This window comes from Rhinatrema bivittatum, chromosome 14 (assembly GCF_901001135.1).
Source record: "Rhinatrema bivittatum chromosome 14, aRhiBiv1.1, whole genome shotgun sequence".
In the NCBI taxonomy this organism is placed as follows: Eukaryota; Metazoa; Chordata; class Amphibia; order Gymnophiona; family Rhinatrematidae; genus Rhinatrema; species Rhinatrema bivittatum.
In genome coordinates this window covers 16,408,894-16,426,389 of record NC_042628.1, presented here as the reverse complement: position 1 = coordinate 16,426,389, position 17,496 = coordinate 16,408,894, and the positions used below count along the sequence as shown (strand labels likewise).

Below are 17,496 nucleotides of genomic sequence, written 5' to 3'. Positions count from 1 at the left end.
TCAAAAAGCTTGCGATGCTTGCAATTAATAGGTCTCATTGCACGTCATTAATACAAATATTAATGCTCATATTAGTCATCGTTAAATTCCAACACCCTTTAAAGCACAAGAGCAATTAAGGGCCAAACGAAAAAAAGATGGGTTTGGCACGATATGCCCATGAACTAAAATAACGTAATTCCATATTGCCACATTCAACAGGTCTTTAGAGTATTAACATTCTTGATGTTTTCCATAAAATGCAATACAATGATATCTACCTACACAAAAAACAGTTTTGAGACTTTCTGGAATCCAATGGATTGCAAGACCCGAGGCAGCAAGGTTTTTACCAAACGTAGGCCGTGTCAGACAAATCTGATCAATTTCTTTGGGTGATCAAAGAGATGGATCGGAGGAGAGCGTTAGATGGAGTATACCTGGGTATCAGTATAAGGCCTTTGACACAGCCCCTCAGACAACTTATAAATAAATTGAGCATCCTTGGTATGAGCTGTAACGTGACTGACTAGGTTAGAAACTGGGAGGCAGCAAAAGGTTTTGGTAAATGGAGTTTACTCCTAGGAGAGAGATGTTACTAGTGTTGTGCCACAGGGATTGGTCCTTGGACCAGTTCTTTTCAACATTTTCGTAAGCTATATTGTAGAAGGACTATTGGGAAAGGTTGGGTTGGTTTTTTGTTTTTTTTGGAAGGATGATACCAAAAATCAGCAACAGGTAAACACTCAGGAAGGTGTGGAATACATAAAGAGGGATCTAACAAAGCTTGAAAAATGGTGAAGAGTCTGGCAGTTAAGATTTAATGGTAAAAAATGCCAGGTCATGCACTTGGGCTACAAAACCTCAAGGCAATAGTACCGTATAGAAGTGAAATTCTTCTACGCATGAAACAAGAGTGGGATCTGGGAGTGATCATATCTGATGATCTCAAGGTGGCCACACAGGTAGATAAGGTAGTAAAAGCCAGTAAGATGCTTGAGTGCACAGGGAGAGGAATGGTCAGCAGAAAAAAAAAAAAAAAGGAGGTGATATTGTCCCTGTATAAGTCCCTGGTGGGACCTCATTTCAAATACCGTGTACAGTTCTGGAGACTGCACCATCAAAAGGATATAAACCAGATGGAGTCAGTCCAGAGGGTGGCTACCAAAATGGTCAGTGGGCTTTGTTGTAAAGCGTATGGGTCAGATTTAAACATGCATACTCCAGAGGGAATGCAGGATAGGGGAGATATGACAGAGACATTTAAACACCTCCATGGTTTCCATGCAGAGTAGACAGGCCTCGTTCAAAGGGAAGAAGATTCTGGAACTGACTCTATATAGTTCTAGTTCTAGTTCTAGTTCTAGTTATAATTATTATAATCAGCATCTCCCCATTGATGCTTGTTATATCTAAGGGCTCCTCCCGAAGATTATCTATATGTTACTGAGTTCACCATCTTTATGTGTTATATGTAAGGGCAATGCCCAAAGTTTTATGTTCATTGTGAACCGATACGATGTGCGAACGGATATCGGTATATAAGAAATGTTAAATAAATAAATAAATAAATAAAGGGATGATGAGAGTAAAAGAGGGCAGACTCAGGAGTAATTTCAAGAAATATTTCTTTACAGAAAGGGTGGTAGATGCATGGAACAGCCTTCCTGTAGAGGTGGCGGAGATAAGGACAGTATCTGAATTCAAGAAAGGATGGGACAAACAAGGAATCTCTGATCGAGTGGTAGGAATGATAGGAGCTGAGCAGTTGGTGTGGATGAGCAGACTAGACAGAAACATGACGGCTGAAAGACCTCAGGGCCTATGTTTCTAAGGCAACTTGGTTTAACTTCCCAAACTCAAGAATGGCCTTTGCTGTTACTGTTTTCTTATTAGGAAGAGCCCCTCCCCTTTTCATTACGGAGCCAAAGTTTCACAACCTTGTTCTCTTAACCTTTCTAGCAGAGTCGGTTGCTGCTGCTTATAAAACAGTCATTGCCACAGATTTGTGAGTCAGTTTGCAAAGACAACATTTATGAGTAGACGGCTGTCAGAAGCATAAGTCATAAGGCTGCGTGAGGCTAATGAAGGAGTCACATTGAAAAACGGCCGTCATGACACCAGGTTGCAGTCCTATCTGCCTGCCCCTGCTAATTTCTGCAATGATAATTTGCTTCGTCATTAGGACTTGCATTCCTCGCCCCAGCTGAGCCTTTTTTTTTTGCTCTGGAGGAGAAAAGATTATTGGCGTTCATGTTGTGCTGGAGGGTTGGCAAAGCTGAGATGGGTCAGTCAGAAAAACAACAGTAACTCTTTTCAAAGGACTTCTCCCATTAAAGTGTAGGGTGAGAAAAATCTATTGGAAAACAGTGACAATTTTGCAAACATGTTTAAATAATAATAATTTTCCCCACTATATTTTGCATGTTTAAAATACACACGCGCACCATGTTCAACAAGTTACATCCCAAATCTAAATTTTTACTCACTGGTGGTGTGCTTTCTGGTCTGGGCATTGATGCTTTGACAAATGTATTGCTGCTGGAATCGAGACCCTTATCAGAGGGGATATTAGTTGATAAGTCCTGGTAATCTGGTGGGGGTAGGACAACACCATCTCTGTCCGTCAAGTTTACTGAACTGATACTCCTGACAGAAACAGGGCTACATTAAAAAAAACCAAAAAAAACTTTTTATATAATTATAGCAGTTTTCAACAAGAGAATCCTCTATGCTTATGTTCAGGGCTTATGATAAATCATAGGCTTTTATTTTTATTTTTGCAAGGTTCTGAGCTGCTGGCAGCACCCACTTCCTTCCACGGACAGCAACTGCGGCAGCACAGTGGTTTCCCTCAAGTTGTCTGAAAACTCTGGAAACCGCTGTGCTACTGCTGCTACTGGCAGCAGAAGAAGCAAACGCTGCCAACAGCTTAGAACTCCCACTGGGCTCTGAGCTTGCAAGATAAAAATTCCTGACTAATAAAATCTTTATGTTAACATTAAAAAAAAAAAAAAAAATTAATTCCCGACTATTGCAAGCCTTAACATATGTTGCAAACGCAAAGGTCCCAAATACTTAGGAATATCTAAAGTAAGTTCTTAACTGCAGCATATGAGATCTTAATGAATAAAATAGTTTGAGAGAAACTAAAATTTATTGTAATCAAACATGGTACTGTTTATTGGAAAAGGGCTTACAAAAGGAATCTTTTTATACAGCATAAACCCCATCCTATGAAAACACAAAATGTCAGTGTATTACCTTGGCACACATACTGGTTCCTGAACAGGTTCTTCCAGTATCCTGGTGTATGATGATGGGAACCAACCTCTCCTACAAAAGTGAAAAAAAACAAACCTCATATATCCATCTGAATTTTTAATATTAAATTGGACATTTTTCAAATTTCAAACACGTCATTGTGATAATCTAGAAAACCTTAAACATGTGCAATGGGTGTATAAAGATTATTAAAATGCACAGACAATAACCTATGACACTGAAGTAATAAAGATTGTAAAGGCATGCCTTGGGGGTGGTGTAGGCATTGAATTTATTTTGCATTCTTAGCTCCTTAAGATATTGAAGTGAGATATTCTTTGTGACCCATTCTATTGTTTATTATGACTTGAAAGAAAACAGTCCTGAAATACGTGTCACCAAAGGATGAAAAACGGACATAAAATGGCCATGTCTAAACTGAACAAAAATAAAGGAACTAACTGTGTGCGAAAAAGTGAGGAGATGCGAGTCAGCTCTGTGGCTCGGGCATTAGCCCTCTGTCATTCAGCATGGGGGAGCTGGGTTCAGATTCCCCTGCTTGATGGGGGTGGCTGGGCCTGAGCACGCTTCAGAAGTGGTGCACTCAGACCCAGGGAAAGACGGAAAACGGCTGCCGCGACGGTGGAAGGCCCTTACTAGTTAAACCGGTGGTGTGGAGGGTGCAATTCTGAAGGAGGCACCCGTTCAATTGTGGAACTTGTCAAGGGATTTCCTGTACTGCTCTGGCAAGACAGACAGTCTGGAGAAGGATGGGAGCAGGAAAAAAAAAATACTGAAAGAACAAAATGAGTAGAAAAAAAAAACTGGGAGTTATGTTCTAGTTTAAAGTACTAAGCTAGTTTGAGGACATCCTGGGATGAACATTTACAGTCTTCCCTGCACTAACAGATTTCTGTGCAACACCCAAATCAGTCACTTTGGGGCCAGCTACATCCTACAGCTGAAAACTTTACCCCACAGGGCTATTACATTTAGCCACCTAGATTCACTAGGCAGTTACAGCTAAGCTGGCCAAAAGTGAGCAGTCAGAGGCATGGTTGGGGCAGGGCTAAGTTTTAGTCGGCTAGATTTAGGATGATTGACTATTTCTGGCTGGCTAGGCTGAGTGCTCAGACACCCTTTATATCTCTGTGGCTCAGTTTATTCAAGGAGACTGAGAATAATTACTGGTCTTACTGCCTTGATCACTATTCCTCTGGAGGCTTTTGTGCAGTTCATGCACCAAAAAATGCGCTAAAGGCCAGGTATTTTAAACATGGGGCTAATTATGCTTCTGATATATTAAGCTATATTATTGGGGGTGGCACGCAGATGAAATTTGATACATGCATCCAAATTATTCTTGCTACGGTTCTTATTGACGGATATTGCTCTGGGTCTCCCTTTAAGCTGTCGGAAGCGAAGGCAGTGTTCAGTATCCCCTCCTCCCAACCTGAGATCAAATAAGTTTTCTAAAGACCTTACGTTTTTGTCATGTCATGTTCTCCATAAAGCCATCCGTCCTTTTCCTCAGGTATGAGAAGCGTGATGATATCGCCTTCTGTAAAACTAAGTAATGTCTTGTTACTGCCAGCTGTATGTGGAAAGACCGTTTTTACTTTTGTCCTTTTCACCAGGTTCAGTCCCGTCGCCATAGACATGGATCGCAATAAGCTGGTTTCATCTGGAACATCTGTTAAAAATCCACGGAAAGTCGCATTAAACCACAAAATAAGATTAATTGAAACCCACAGCTAGAGAACAGTGGCAACATAATGGAATAACGAAAAGGTAACTTAACTACATTGCAATTTCTTTTCAGTGTTGCCTACTACAGCCTTGTGCATTATTATATTTCAGTTACTAAAATAACGGGCCCAGTTATTCAGAACCATTCAGCTTTAAGTTCAGACTTGGCCAGCTAAGTGGCACTGTTTGAATATCCAGGACCTCGTCAGCAGCTGCCACTTTGTCAACTTTTTATCCAGCACAAAAGTTAGCCGAGTAAGGGGGTAATTTTCAAAAGGATTTACATGCATAAAACTGGGTTTTACAGGTGTAAATGCACTTTACCCATATAAGTGGGCTTTTGAAAATTGCTACAATATAAGCCATTGAATTGTCCATCGGTTATACACATATAAGTGCACTTTATGCGCATACATGGTTTTCAAAATTGCTACAATAGTATATCAAATTTACATGTGTAACTTCTTTGAATATCACCTGCTAGTGAGGTTTGGGATGGGGGCATTTGTCCAGCCAACTTAGCTAGACCAGTGCCAATATTCAGCATTATCTGACTTAGCTGGATAAGTCTAGAACTGCTATTTGGCTGTCCTAAAGTTAGCCACATAAACTTATCCAGCCAACTATAAGATAGAAAATAACCATAACGGTGGGCCCTTTCTACAGCGGGCCCACCGTTATGGAACTCCATCCCACCCGATCTCAGACAGGAGCCCTGCCTCCCTACCTTTAGAAAAAGACTTAAGACCTGGCTGTTCACGCAAGCCTTCCCTGACTCAAACTAATGACTTCACCTTCTACATATTTAAAACAAGCAGCTCATCTCTGTCTCCTTGTACATAGTTTTTAGCCATTACTATTCTCTTTCCTTTTATCTCCATCTTCTCCCAGTTCATCATTCCTTGTTAATTGTAACTGCTTTTTCCTGCATGATAGTTCTAGTTGATGTATTTATTGCACTCCTGTTCATATGTAAACCAGCATGATGTGATTTTTATCATGAATGCCGGTATATAAAAACCTTAAATAAATAAAGATAGAGTATATTCAGTCGTGCAGCTGAACTGCTGAATATCTCAGCTAAGTTAGCTAATGTGGCTAGAAACTGTGGAATGTTTAGATCAGAAAGGACATTCAAAAAGCAACTGTGTAAAACTAACATGGATGTAGTTTTCAAATATTAGAACATTTCTTGCTATATTTATTTATTTTTATTTAGCATTTTTTATATACCGAGGTATAGCACGGTTGCCTTCACTCCGGTTTACATTCAAAACAACTTGTTACATTGAAATATATTAGAAATGTAAATGTAAATTTAACAATGAGAAATGGCATAAAATAGAAGTATGAACAGAACAGGATATACATAGGGTAGGTACACTGAATAGATGAAACAGAGATATCTGATTTCATCATGAAAGGAGGCATCTAAAGCTTGAATCAGGAGAGATTGTCCGAGGGGGATATGTTAGGTTATGGGATTATAATTAAAGTCATTGAGTGCTGTCCTTAAGAGTTTGGCTGAGTAGCCAGGATTTTAGGTCTTTTTTTTTTTTTTATTATTTTTCATTAAAGAGATCTTCATGAAATAACAGGAAAATATGTTATACATCCAATATTCAATTACATATAATAATTAAACATATCTCTAAACTGTTAACATATCATATAATTGGGGGAGACAAGGAAATAATATATATTTACTCATATATATTAAGCATAAACCTAAACTAGGGTTTCCTATTATTATTGGATGCCCTAGTTCAACTAAAAACAGAGAAAAAAGGAGGTATTTTAATTTTACTGGACTTCATTCTCTGAGATCACGGCTTGATCTTTATCTAACAAAAACATTTCTAAATGTGCTGGGTCTGAAAAGACAAATTTTTTCCCCTGATGTGTCACAAAACACAGGTATGGGAATTTCAAGAAAAAAGTGGCATTTAATGCCAATACCTGATTTTTTAAAGTTAAAAATTGTTTCCTCTTTGCCTAGGTCTCGCGAGCCACATCAGGGAAAATTTGAATTTTCTGACCGCAGAAAAGCACATCCTTATGCCTGAAAAACTTCTTGAAGACATTCTCCAATTTTAGGTCATTTTTGAAGGATTTTAAGTTTTCTTGAGCGGTAAGGAAATGAGGTAACGAATTCCATAACTTAGGGCCAATGATGGAGAAGGCTCTGTTTCTGGTGGAGGATAGTTTGGCCTGTGGAAGAGGGAGAATCACTAGTTGAAGTTTACTAGTTGTTCTTGTTGTCCATATGGTATCTGTTAGGAAGTCTGTTTGATTTCTTGGTCTTTTGCAAGATATTAGGTCACTTTTAGTATAAAAAGTATGAATATAAATAAAATAAATAGGACTATATTATCTAAACATGTTCACAAATCAATTTATGTGAATAACTGTAATTTTACACAGGTCTCAATGGTTCATGGCGTTAAAATTCAGAGGGGAAAGAAGGAAACCCAGGAGACAATGGAAGAGAAAGGAGAAAAGGAATGGAGGATCGAGCATGAGAAAAAGTGGAGCAGGATTGGGAAAAGGAGAACAGATAAGAATATGCAGAGGAAGAAGAGAAGGAAAAAGTAGCGGATAGGAAGAGAGAAGGTAGGGAAATTATCACAACAGCCACTGAAGGAAAGAGAAAGAAGATAAAAAGGAAGGACGACAGAGACAGAAAACAGAAACAAGGGCAAAAAAGAATGAGAAAAGAGAAGTTGCTGAGCAAGAAAATCAAGACAAAAGACACCAAAGGTTGCAAACTATTTTATTGTCCGATAGAGAACATTAAAGTAGCTTCCCCTTGCCCACTACTAATCTCAGGCTGAGCAGAATTCAAAAGTTCCCATATGTGTAGGTGTAGGTCATTATGGTTTCTATAATGCTATTATGCTGAAAGGACATAAAATGTTTAAAATAAAAAATTCCCAATTATGGACATTGATAAAGACATTATTCATGTTTCCTGGAGAGAAATGGACGATGATTAACGGTTCCAGCACAATTTGTTGTGCTTAGCAATTTCCATTCACCTGGCCTTATCCCACATCATCATCATTTAACTATAAAACTACCAAGGCAACTGCTGTGTATATAAATTAACATATTAAGTAGCCACCTTTACTATCTTCTTAAGGTTATACTTTTATCTAGAGTGTGCCAGGCACTATTAGAAAGACTACTTGTCTGCAGTGAATATATCCTTGCATCTTAAGACTAGGGAGAAACAACACAGTTAAAATCAACAGTAGTTACAGAATTACAGATATCCAATCTCCTTAATATCAATTTATAACATACACAGTCATTCTCCTCCAAAGAATTAAAACACATCCTCTTTAAAAATGCTCTTTAGAATAAGTTTTCCATAATTTATGCTGTTGCACCTTCATTCACCAGGACTCAGCTACAAACTTAGATTATAAGCCTTCTGGGAACAGAGAAATACCAACAACACCTGAATGTAATTTGCTTTGAAGTGGCTGATCAGTCATAAAAAAGGGAGAATATAAATGTAAATCAATTTCCATAAATGAAAGGTGTCGAGGAATTATCAGAATGACAAACAGGACAGTCTATAGCACATAAAATCTCACACACTGAAATACTTGAAAGTGAAATTACTTACCTATAAATGTTTTTTCTCTTTTGCCAGCAGTTCAATGGGTCACACACATATAGGTCATGACTTGCATTATCAGAGGAATATTTGAAGAGTTTTCCAGAAAAGGATCCCAAGCACACATAACTAAGGCCTGGTGCTTACAGACTCTCTATGCTTAAGTGACTGCTATCAAAAACATGACCTTCCATGTTGGATACTTTAACTCACAAGAGTGGTCACAGTTCCAGGGGAGCTTTCATCAGGTGGGATGAAACCATGTTGATATCTCATGACACTGCAGGGCTCTTTATGTAAAGCCTCAAATGAAGGCCCTATATAAACCTGACAACTAAAGGCAGGCCATAAGTCAGGTTATCTTCTACAAACTGGTGGGAGGTACTAAAAATGGCTAAATGGAGTTGGTCTTTAAACCAGACTCAAGAGATGTAGACATTCATCAAGCAATTTGTTTGTGGAATAAGAATGAATCTAGAGACTTGCCACACATCAGAAGGCAAACATCCTCCATTTAAAATCATAGGCCGGCCTGTTAGACTTCTCCTCAGAAACCAAGACTCTAGACATCAAGCCTACTTATCAATACCATCTCAGGAGTCAAGGCACAAAAGCTAGGGATTAGATGCTAGGATGGAAGTGTGTCTTAATGAGGCATGATAAGATATAGAGAGGATTCTAATTTGTAATGGACTTCCAATAGAAGAGGAAACCACATTTGTCTTGACCAACACAATGTTATGATTATGCTGCACATAGATTCATTATGGGTAGGCTGTATTTGAGGAAGATTGTGCTTGCTACTTTCTGATCCTGGGACCACTCAAGGAAATCCATCATGCCCAAACTTAGTTTGTCAGGATGTTTTAATTCCCACTGAGTTGGTGGCAATTAGGGCTATCCCAAAGGAGACTGCTAATTCCACAGCCCAATGGCTTCCCAAAACAGAAGGGATGTAACCTATCCCTTCCTACTTGTCAGGTAGGACTTGACTATTAGACTGATGGTATGAAAGTAGTTGGACAGGTAGACCTGGTAGTCTATGTGGGAAGAGAATATGACATTCTGATAAAACTTCTGACCAAAAAAGTCAAGACTCTTACTTCTTGGCCTGATGTAACAGGTACTTGAAATGTACAGTTACTCTCAATTTTACAAAAAATAAATAAATAAAAATAAAAAAACCTAAATAAATATAAGACATTTTCACAGTTAAGTTTGGTTAGGATGGAGTTTTTTGACTTATTTATTTATTTTTGGTTTTTTATATACCGATCTTCTTGCATTGGATGCAAATCAAACCAGTTTACAGTAAAACAATTCAACTTATGATTAAAAATACATATGCCAAGCAGTTCTAAAGTGTATCCTGCTGAGATCAATGTGTTCTGAGGTCTTTTCCTCTTCAAAAAAATATATTCACTTAGTTCTTTATGTGAGATTAAAGGTGAGTTAATTTTCCCAAGTATTGATCTACTGAGGTTCTCAGTGGAGCTTTTTTCTGTTTGGATTGCAGTCTTAAGGCTACTGACATTTTTGAGAATGAATTTGAGTAACTGATGTAGGAGCTGCTGGTAGCCAAATCGGTCAGCTGGTTGGAAACAAATTGTCTCAACCTTTGTATTGACTAGTTGCAATGAGCAGAGGTGTTCCCACATCTTCATCACTGCAACCCTGAGAAGAGGGTGAAAGGACACTGAAATCAACTCTTTAGGGACTTCCACAAATTTCAGCTAACCTAGAAGAAGGACCCCGAGTTCTCCTGATGTTTATAAACCAAAAAGAATGGTCTATGATAAAGGAGGCAAAAGAAATGTCCTTAGGTGGAGAATGATTTCCAGCTGGCTTGCTCCTCTTCAGAACTTAAGGTTCCATAGCTTTTTGACTCCTGGTCCCCAACTGAAGGGACTGAAGCTAAAAGACAAACCAGTCTAGGAGCAGGCAGACCCCTAATGAGTTCTGGCATTAGCAGTGAGATTAAAAGGGGGAGGAGGAAGGAACAGGTATCCCAACTCCAGAGGGGAACCCAAATAGGGTCATAATAAAAATAAAAAGAGTAATAGGAGTGGGGGTGGGAGGGGACTTGGCCAAGAGAGTTCATGCCATAGCTCTATTTTCTTGGTAACCTGTTCCATGTATAACTAGGGAACTGTCTTGGATCTGATGCAAGTGCAACAAAGGCCTTCTGAAGTCCACAAGGGCAAACACATTATCCCCTTGAGACCAGCACAAAAGGTTGGAAAGCTTCCAGGTCTTGCATTTTGGAGTGGGAAAAGAATACTATGCCCGACTCTTCAGAATAATTTATTTTATTTTATGCTTATGCCTAGGCCCTAAGCAATCTACAACATTACACACATAATTGAACTAAAACAAGAATATAATCATTATAGATTACGTAGACGTACATATAAATGTATATCATACAGCAAGCAATATAGCATGACATTTTATGTCTGATTAATTTGCTGAGATTCATGCTCCAAAACAAGTCAAATTGTCATAGACTTGAACTGCCAAGACGTGTTCAAACAAAAATGTCTTCAGCATCACGTTAAATGTATTTTACAATTCTTTAACAGTAAAGACACAGGTAAATAGTTCCACATGCTCAGAGCAGCCACTGAGAAGGCATAATCCCTGGTTTCTAACAAGCATGCTAACTTTACAGAGGGAATTATCCAAAAGACCTCTCTGTGATGACATTAGAGCATATGAAGGATTGAATATTTGCCATGGTAAAGAGTCCAATTTTAATAACTTGTGTATAGTCATCACAACTTTGTATTTGATTCTATAATGAATATTAAGCCAGTGTAAATTGGCCAAGACTGGTGAGCATGGGCTCTCTGTCTGATTCCTGAAAACAGCCGAGCTGCAGCGTTTTGCAGCTATAGAAGGCTCTGAAGGTACAGCCTGGTAAGTCAACATAAATGGCATTACAATAGTCTAGTAATGATAATACAGACACCTGTGCCACTGTATGAGAGTCCCTAGGCTCAAGGAGATTTTTCAATCCACCGAAGTACACAGTTTGAAAAATCCAGATTTTACCATAGAACTAATGTGACAACGGAAGGACAAATTGGAATTAATCCATACCCCAAGACTCTTTACCGGTGGTAGAATTGGAAAAACACCACCATCAATGGTCAAGGAAAAGGGGAAGCGATGATCTGTAAATTCCATTTTTGACATATTTTAATACCAATTTATTATGGAATAACCACTGTTTAATAATAGAAATACAAATCAGTCAAATAGTTTCAGACCATGTAGAATGTATGCGGATGAAAAACTGAATATCATCCACATAAATTCTGTAGCCTCACAAAGGCCAGCAAGAATTTTACAAATCAGGGCAGGATAAATATTAAAGAATAAAGCTAATAGAGCTGACCTTTGTGGGATCCCAGAAGAAATGGCAGACCATTGCAAGTGCTGTTGATCAATCCTAATCTGATGACAACGATCTAAAAGTTAAGACTCAAACCACTGCATGACGACACCTGAAACACCAAACTCTCTTAACTGAAATAAAAGAATGTTGTGATCCAGGGAGTCAAATGCAGAAGAAATATCCAACACCACAGCTACATCTACTATGCAAACCTCCTCTAAATGTGTCTACCAAAAATATCAACAGGGTTTCAGTGCTCAGAGACTTCCTGAAACTAACTTGACAGGGTTCTAGAATCTGATGATGTTCAACGTAATCAGGTAACTGTGATAGAACAACATTCTCCAATACTTTTGCCACAAATAGCAATGATGAGATTGATCTATAGCTGAACATATCAAGCAGATCAAGACCATCCTCCTTCAAGAGGGGCTTAACACAGGCCTTTTTCAAGGAGGACAGGACGACTCCATCTTTTAGAGACAGATTAACAACAGTGGAGATAGAAGGAGCAAGACATTCTCTAACAACTTTTAGAACTATAGCATCACAGACATTCATTGGGTTAAAGGATGGTTTAACATTAGCCATGGCTGTTGATACTTCCAGAGAAGAAACAGGATCAACTGAATCCCAACATGAAGCGGTAGTTACAATGTTCTTGGTATACCAATCAGGTACAGCAGCAAAAAAAAAATGATAGAAAAAAGTGTCACAGTCAGGCCTAACCTCAGAGAGGCTATTTTTCTCGGAAGAAGGTCTTGAGGTTAAATTCTTGTCAATTCTAAAAAGCTTGTTCGGATTATAACCGATCGCACGTATCCATTTGTAAAAAATATGATTTTTTTGGCTCATTTACCAAGATATCAATCATTAAGGGCAACTTTAGACATCATCAAGGAGGGGGGCTGAAGGAGTCTTACACCATTTTCGTTCACATTTATGCAATGTCTGTCACTTCTTTTTAACGGCTGGTGTAAACCATCCAGAGTCATGGCTGGGACACCAGACTACTTTTCTTAGAGGGGCTAGCTTTGCAACTATATTATTCAGGATAGAGTCCCATGACGAGAAGGCATCATTACCCTCAGTAGGGTTAAAATTACTAAGATCTTTGCTAATGAGGACACTAAGTTCTTAACTGTCTATACGGCCTCTCTCTTCAAGAGGGTTTTTGAGACTTTATGTGACCTTCCAGCTTATCAGAAATAGGGTAGATGAACTTAATCAGACTATGGTCAGTCCAAGGAACATCTGTGATAGCCAGATTAAAGTTAAATGTTTGCGAATAGATGAGTTGACAAATACCAAGTCTAAGGTGTGTCCCAATCATCTGTTAAGACTTCCTTTCCCAAGGTAGTGGTAACTTTTCTGGTGATGACCTGCGATGGACATCTTGTAGGAAGCACTAGGGGGAAATTTCTTGAAACTGATGGCTTGCTTTGTGGACATCTTTTGGTGGAAAATAATCAAAGAAAAGTTGAAAGAAGAAATTTTCATCAGAAAGACGATTTCAGCAAAGATGGAGAAAGATGAGCAGGGTGTGGCCTAGTTCAAAGTGGCCCAGAAAAGAAATCTTTTATCATCAATGTGGTGACAATGAAAAACAACAAAAATCTGAAAAGAATCTGAAATACCTAACTAGTGACACTAAAAATGAAAACCAAGAAAAAATATCAGCAAAAAAAAAAAATCAGCAAAAAAAAAAATATATATATCAGAAAAAAAAAAAAATATCAGGACTGAGGAAAAAAGAAAATAAAAAGCAACACGAAAAACAGCAGAAGGGCCAGATGATGGCCAAAATCAAAGCTGAATGGCAGTTAGCTTATCACATTAGTCCCTTCATACAAACACTCAGGAAAGTGCTGCAGACATTCCTCCCATGTCACACACCCTCTTTTGAGAAAATAATTGGGTATTTTACACCGGAATAATATTAAAACAAAACCTGGCAAACTATCCCACCCCAATTTTAGTAGTTATTGAAAATAAACATTCACCTGCAGGGATGCTCCGATTTTCATAAGGTGCCTTCTGAACCGCTGCTGGGTTGTTAAACATATCAACTAACGGACTGGTGTGTGCTTTGATTGCAGGGGCTGGGGGTAGTTTTGGTGAACTTCTTGAAACTGTATCATAATTAGTCACACCCTAGACAGAGACGAAGGATTATAAAAAGCAGAATTCATAAAACATTATGTGAAAATAAGAAAAATATCTATACAAAAATTCAAAAGTGTGTCACATATATATATATATATATATATAAATATATAACTTTTGTATATTAATATTTTTTATTCATATATATGTACATACACATAAACACACATCTATATGACAGCTGTGACCCAGAAAACTACTTTCAATCATTGATGAAGATTATGGACAAATTTGGAAAAACAATAGTTAAAATTATCTACTTAAAATGTTAAGCAACTAGATATCTTCCTTACAGCTACCTCTATTTTATTTCTGCCCACTATCATCTTTGGCTGTCAAAATACTGTATATTTGGTGAAAGAGCATTTATCTTTTACAGAAACCATTTACAGGAGACAGGGAAAAAAGCAAACCAATGAACTTTTGAATATGCAAGCCCCTTATATAAGCATTACTCCTGGCACTTTAAGGGGAGAGCGCTTTTGCAGCTGTATACAGATGTAGCTGAAACCAGATAAAATGCGGCTTGGTTTACAAATTACTGTGTATATTTATAGCGATCCTGACTCTGGGAGAGCTAATAAACATTCCTAACCAAGTAAATATAGCACAGCAAATGCAGTTTCTAATTTCTTGTTGAGTGAAAGACCATAAAGAAAGGCCTTTTTATAAGCATTAATAACATGCTCCAGGGGAGTGATGAGCAGGTTTCCTGAGTGGCTGATGAGAGGAGGCTTAGCCTCATGCTCTCACTATATCTAGGGCATGTAGTCATTACTGTCTCAGCTCACACCCAGCCAAGCCTTGCACATCCTGAAGGGATGCACAACGGTAAAACAGGCATACTGGGGTGCAATAAATGTTGTAATTTCACATTAATTCCTGAAGAACAACATTTTTCACTGTAGAAACTGATCTTACTCAGGTTCTATTTACTCAAGCAACTATTATTTCATTCATTTGTCCAAAAGAGGCAATGATAGCTGGGCTGTTTCCTTATACATTTTTTATTTATTTTTTTTTACCAATGAAATTAAAACAAACAAGTAAGATTTATAAAAAGAAGTTTGTGCAACTACCCAAACATGAGACCAACCCCTTCACAACCAAAACTGCAACATATAATCTCTTTATGCAACATTCACTCAAAACCACAAACGCATCTAGGTGTCAACAGTGGTGGATATTGTAAGAGCATTGCTTAAACACACATTTATTTATTGATGTGGTTTCTTATATAATCTCATGCAGCTGCAAAGGAAAACCAACAAAAACAAACACACAAAACAGCACTGCAACGTGCAATTATCAGCACGATTTCCCCGGATATGCTTAGCTCATGCGGTCCAAAGGATCATGTACTTAGTCAAATAAGAAGAAAAGCATTTTATCAATGAAGGTAATGCAGTCGAATACAGACATGGCAATACAGCAACATTTACAGGAAAAAAAAAATTAGTCTCAACAGCAGATAACTAATTAGCTCCAGGAGCAGGTGATTTTTCATTTGTGCATATCTGAATATTCTTGTGCATTCAGCCATCAGATTTCACCCCCCCCCCCCCCAAAAGGCAGAAACAGTGGACAGATACATACCAGATGATTTCTCTCTACCATTGGGGAAGGCTGTGGAGTTCCTGAGATTGGAGTAGTACCTGGAGTCTTCATATCTTGGATTATATTCATTACAGTGTCTGGCATCTTTATGGAATCACTACAGGTTTCCTGCCACTTGGGCAATTTGGCATTAAGTAATTCTGCAGCCTAAAGAGAACAAAGACAAGTTATCAAAAGAAAGTGCCTCATGTCTTCAGCAGGGAAACCAGATTCTTTTACAAAGAGAACAGCTAAAAAAAAACAAAACAAAACACCCCACTTCCAGGTTTATCTGCTCCTAAACACATTTCAATTCCTCTCACACCGACAACCACTTGGGTGCAACAGAACTGCTGCTGGGGAGAGGGGCAGTAATCTAGCAAAGTCCCAATTTTAGTTTACATCATTTGTCTTCTCTACTCCGACATGTACAGTCATATAATATTAAGTGAGACTGAGGGAGTAAAGTTTTGCATAGTTCAAACCTGTGCACCTGGGTTGGACTTACAGGCCAGGATTCTGCTCCCTGGGCCAGTTGGAGCAAAAAACTCACAGACCCTAAAGTGATTCTGATGAGGCAAAGAGATGCAAAGCAGCTCATTACCTATTAGTCCACAGAAAAACAATGCATGTTAAAACTTGCAAAAGCCAACAGAGACCTATTAACGCAAAAAAACGTAACTATTCTTTGAAAGGATGTAGTTAAATCGTAACATGTGCATTAATAGTAATTAATGTGGGACTCATCCTCATGTCCTTAACATGAGCTCATTAATGCACGTTACCAGCCAATATTAATACTCTTTACTACATTTGTTTCAAAGGGTAGTGGATTCAGTGGAGGTGGTGAAGACAAAAACCATAAGAGCTCAAGAGGATCAAATATAAGCAGAGAGGATCCTTCATTGCAAAAAGTGAGAGGAAAGCCAGAGATCAAGTGTGGTCTATGGCATAGTAATAGGAAGTAAATAAAATAGACCAGATGGGCCTTGTTTTCCTTATCTACCTTCATATTCTGTTTCTATGTAAGGTATAACTGTTAGATGTAGGTGGCAATGAGTTATGTCATTACTAAAATCCAGCATACAATGCACCATCATTCTTTCCTACTGACCTGTGCATGGTAGTAGTTCAAGTGATTAGTAAAGCTGCAGTGTTTATCTACCAAAAAGCAAAATCGTCTCTTCTCTTCAAGCAGAGCTTCCTTGCAACCTCAGCAATAAATTTCTGAATATCACTCTGTCGAGAAATGATGGTCTCCATACACTGAACAATGAATGCATAAGAGTAGTACTTTATTAGGTGTTCTAAACAAGTCAGACTAGAGCTTTCTTGAGAGAGAGAAAAAACACCCTGAACATAATTATGGAACTATTTGTTCAACCAATGGGTGGGTGGGACAGAGTCAAACCTTGCTGGCCATAGAGCTTATTTCACACACTAGGTGAGGCTCAACCAGCCATTTAAGTAGGCTTTTCTGGCATGCAAGTACAATTTTTCATACTGGTCGGTGAAGAGAGATGTATGTCAACTGGTAAAATTTAAATCGTTACCCAAATGCATATAATTCATAATATTCACTTTTTCCTCAGCAAAAAATAGTTCCAGAACTCTCCCTCCTTTGCCTTTCCTAATTCTGGGTCATCTCCCTCTTCCATCCCTCTCTCTCTCTCCACAATCTCCACCTGTTCACTCCTTCCACAAACTCAACACCTTC

General features: G+C 38.4%; 1 protein-coding gene across 1 annotated transcript in view; it reads right to left on the bottom strand.

Moving 5' to 3' along the window:
• Window positions 1-17,496, bottom strand: part of BAIAP2L1 (BAI1 associated protein 2 like 1) — a 94,098-nt gene that overhangs the window by 18,907 nt on the left and 57,695 nt on the right. Inside the window, 7 exon segments of the mRNA XM_029576573.1 lie at window positions 2,469-2,643; window positions 3,244-3,315; window positions 4,729-4,936; window positions 14,021-14,171; window positions 15,780-15,947; window positions 16,894-16,994; window positions 16,997-17,045. Of these exon segments, the coding sequence (XP_029432433.1) occupies window positions 2,469-2,643; window positions 3,244-3,315; window positions 4,729-4,936; window positions 14,021-14,171; window positions 15,780-15,947; window positions 16,894-16,994; window positions 16,997-17,045 (924 nt within the window).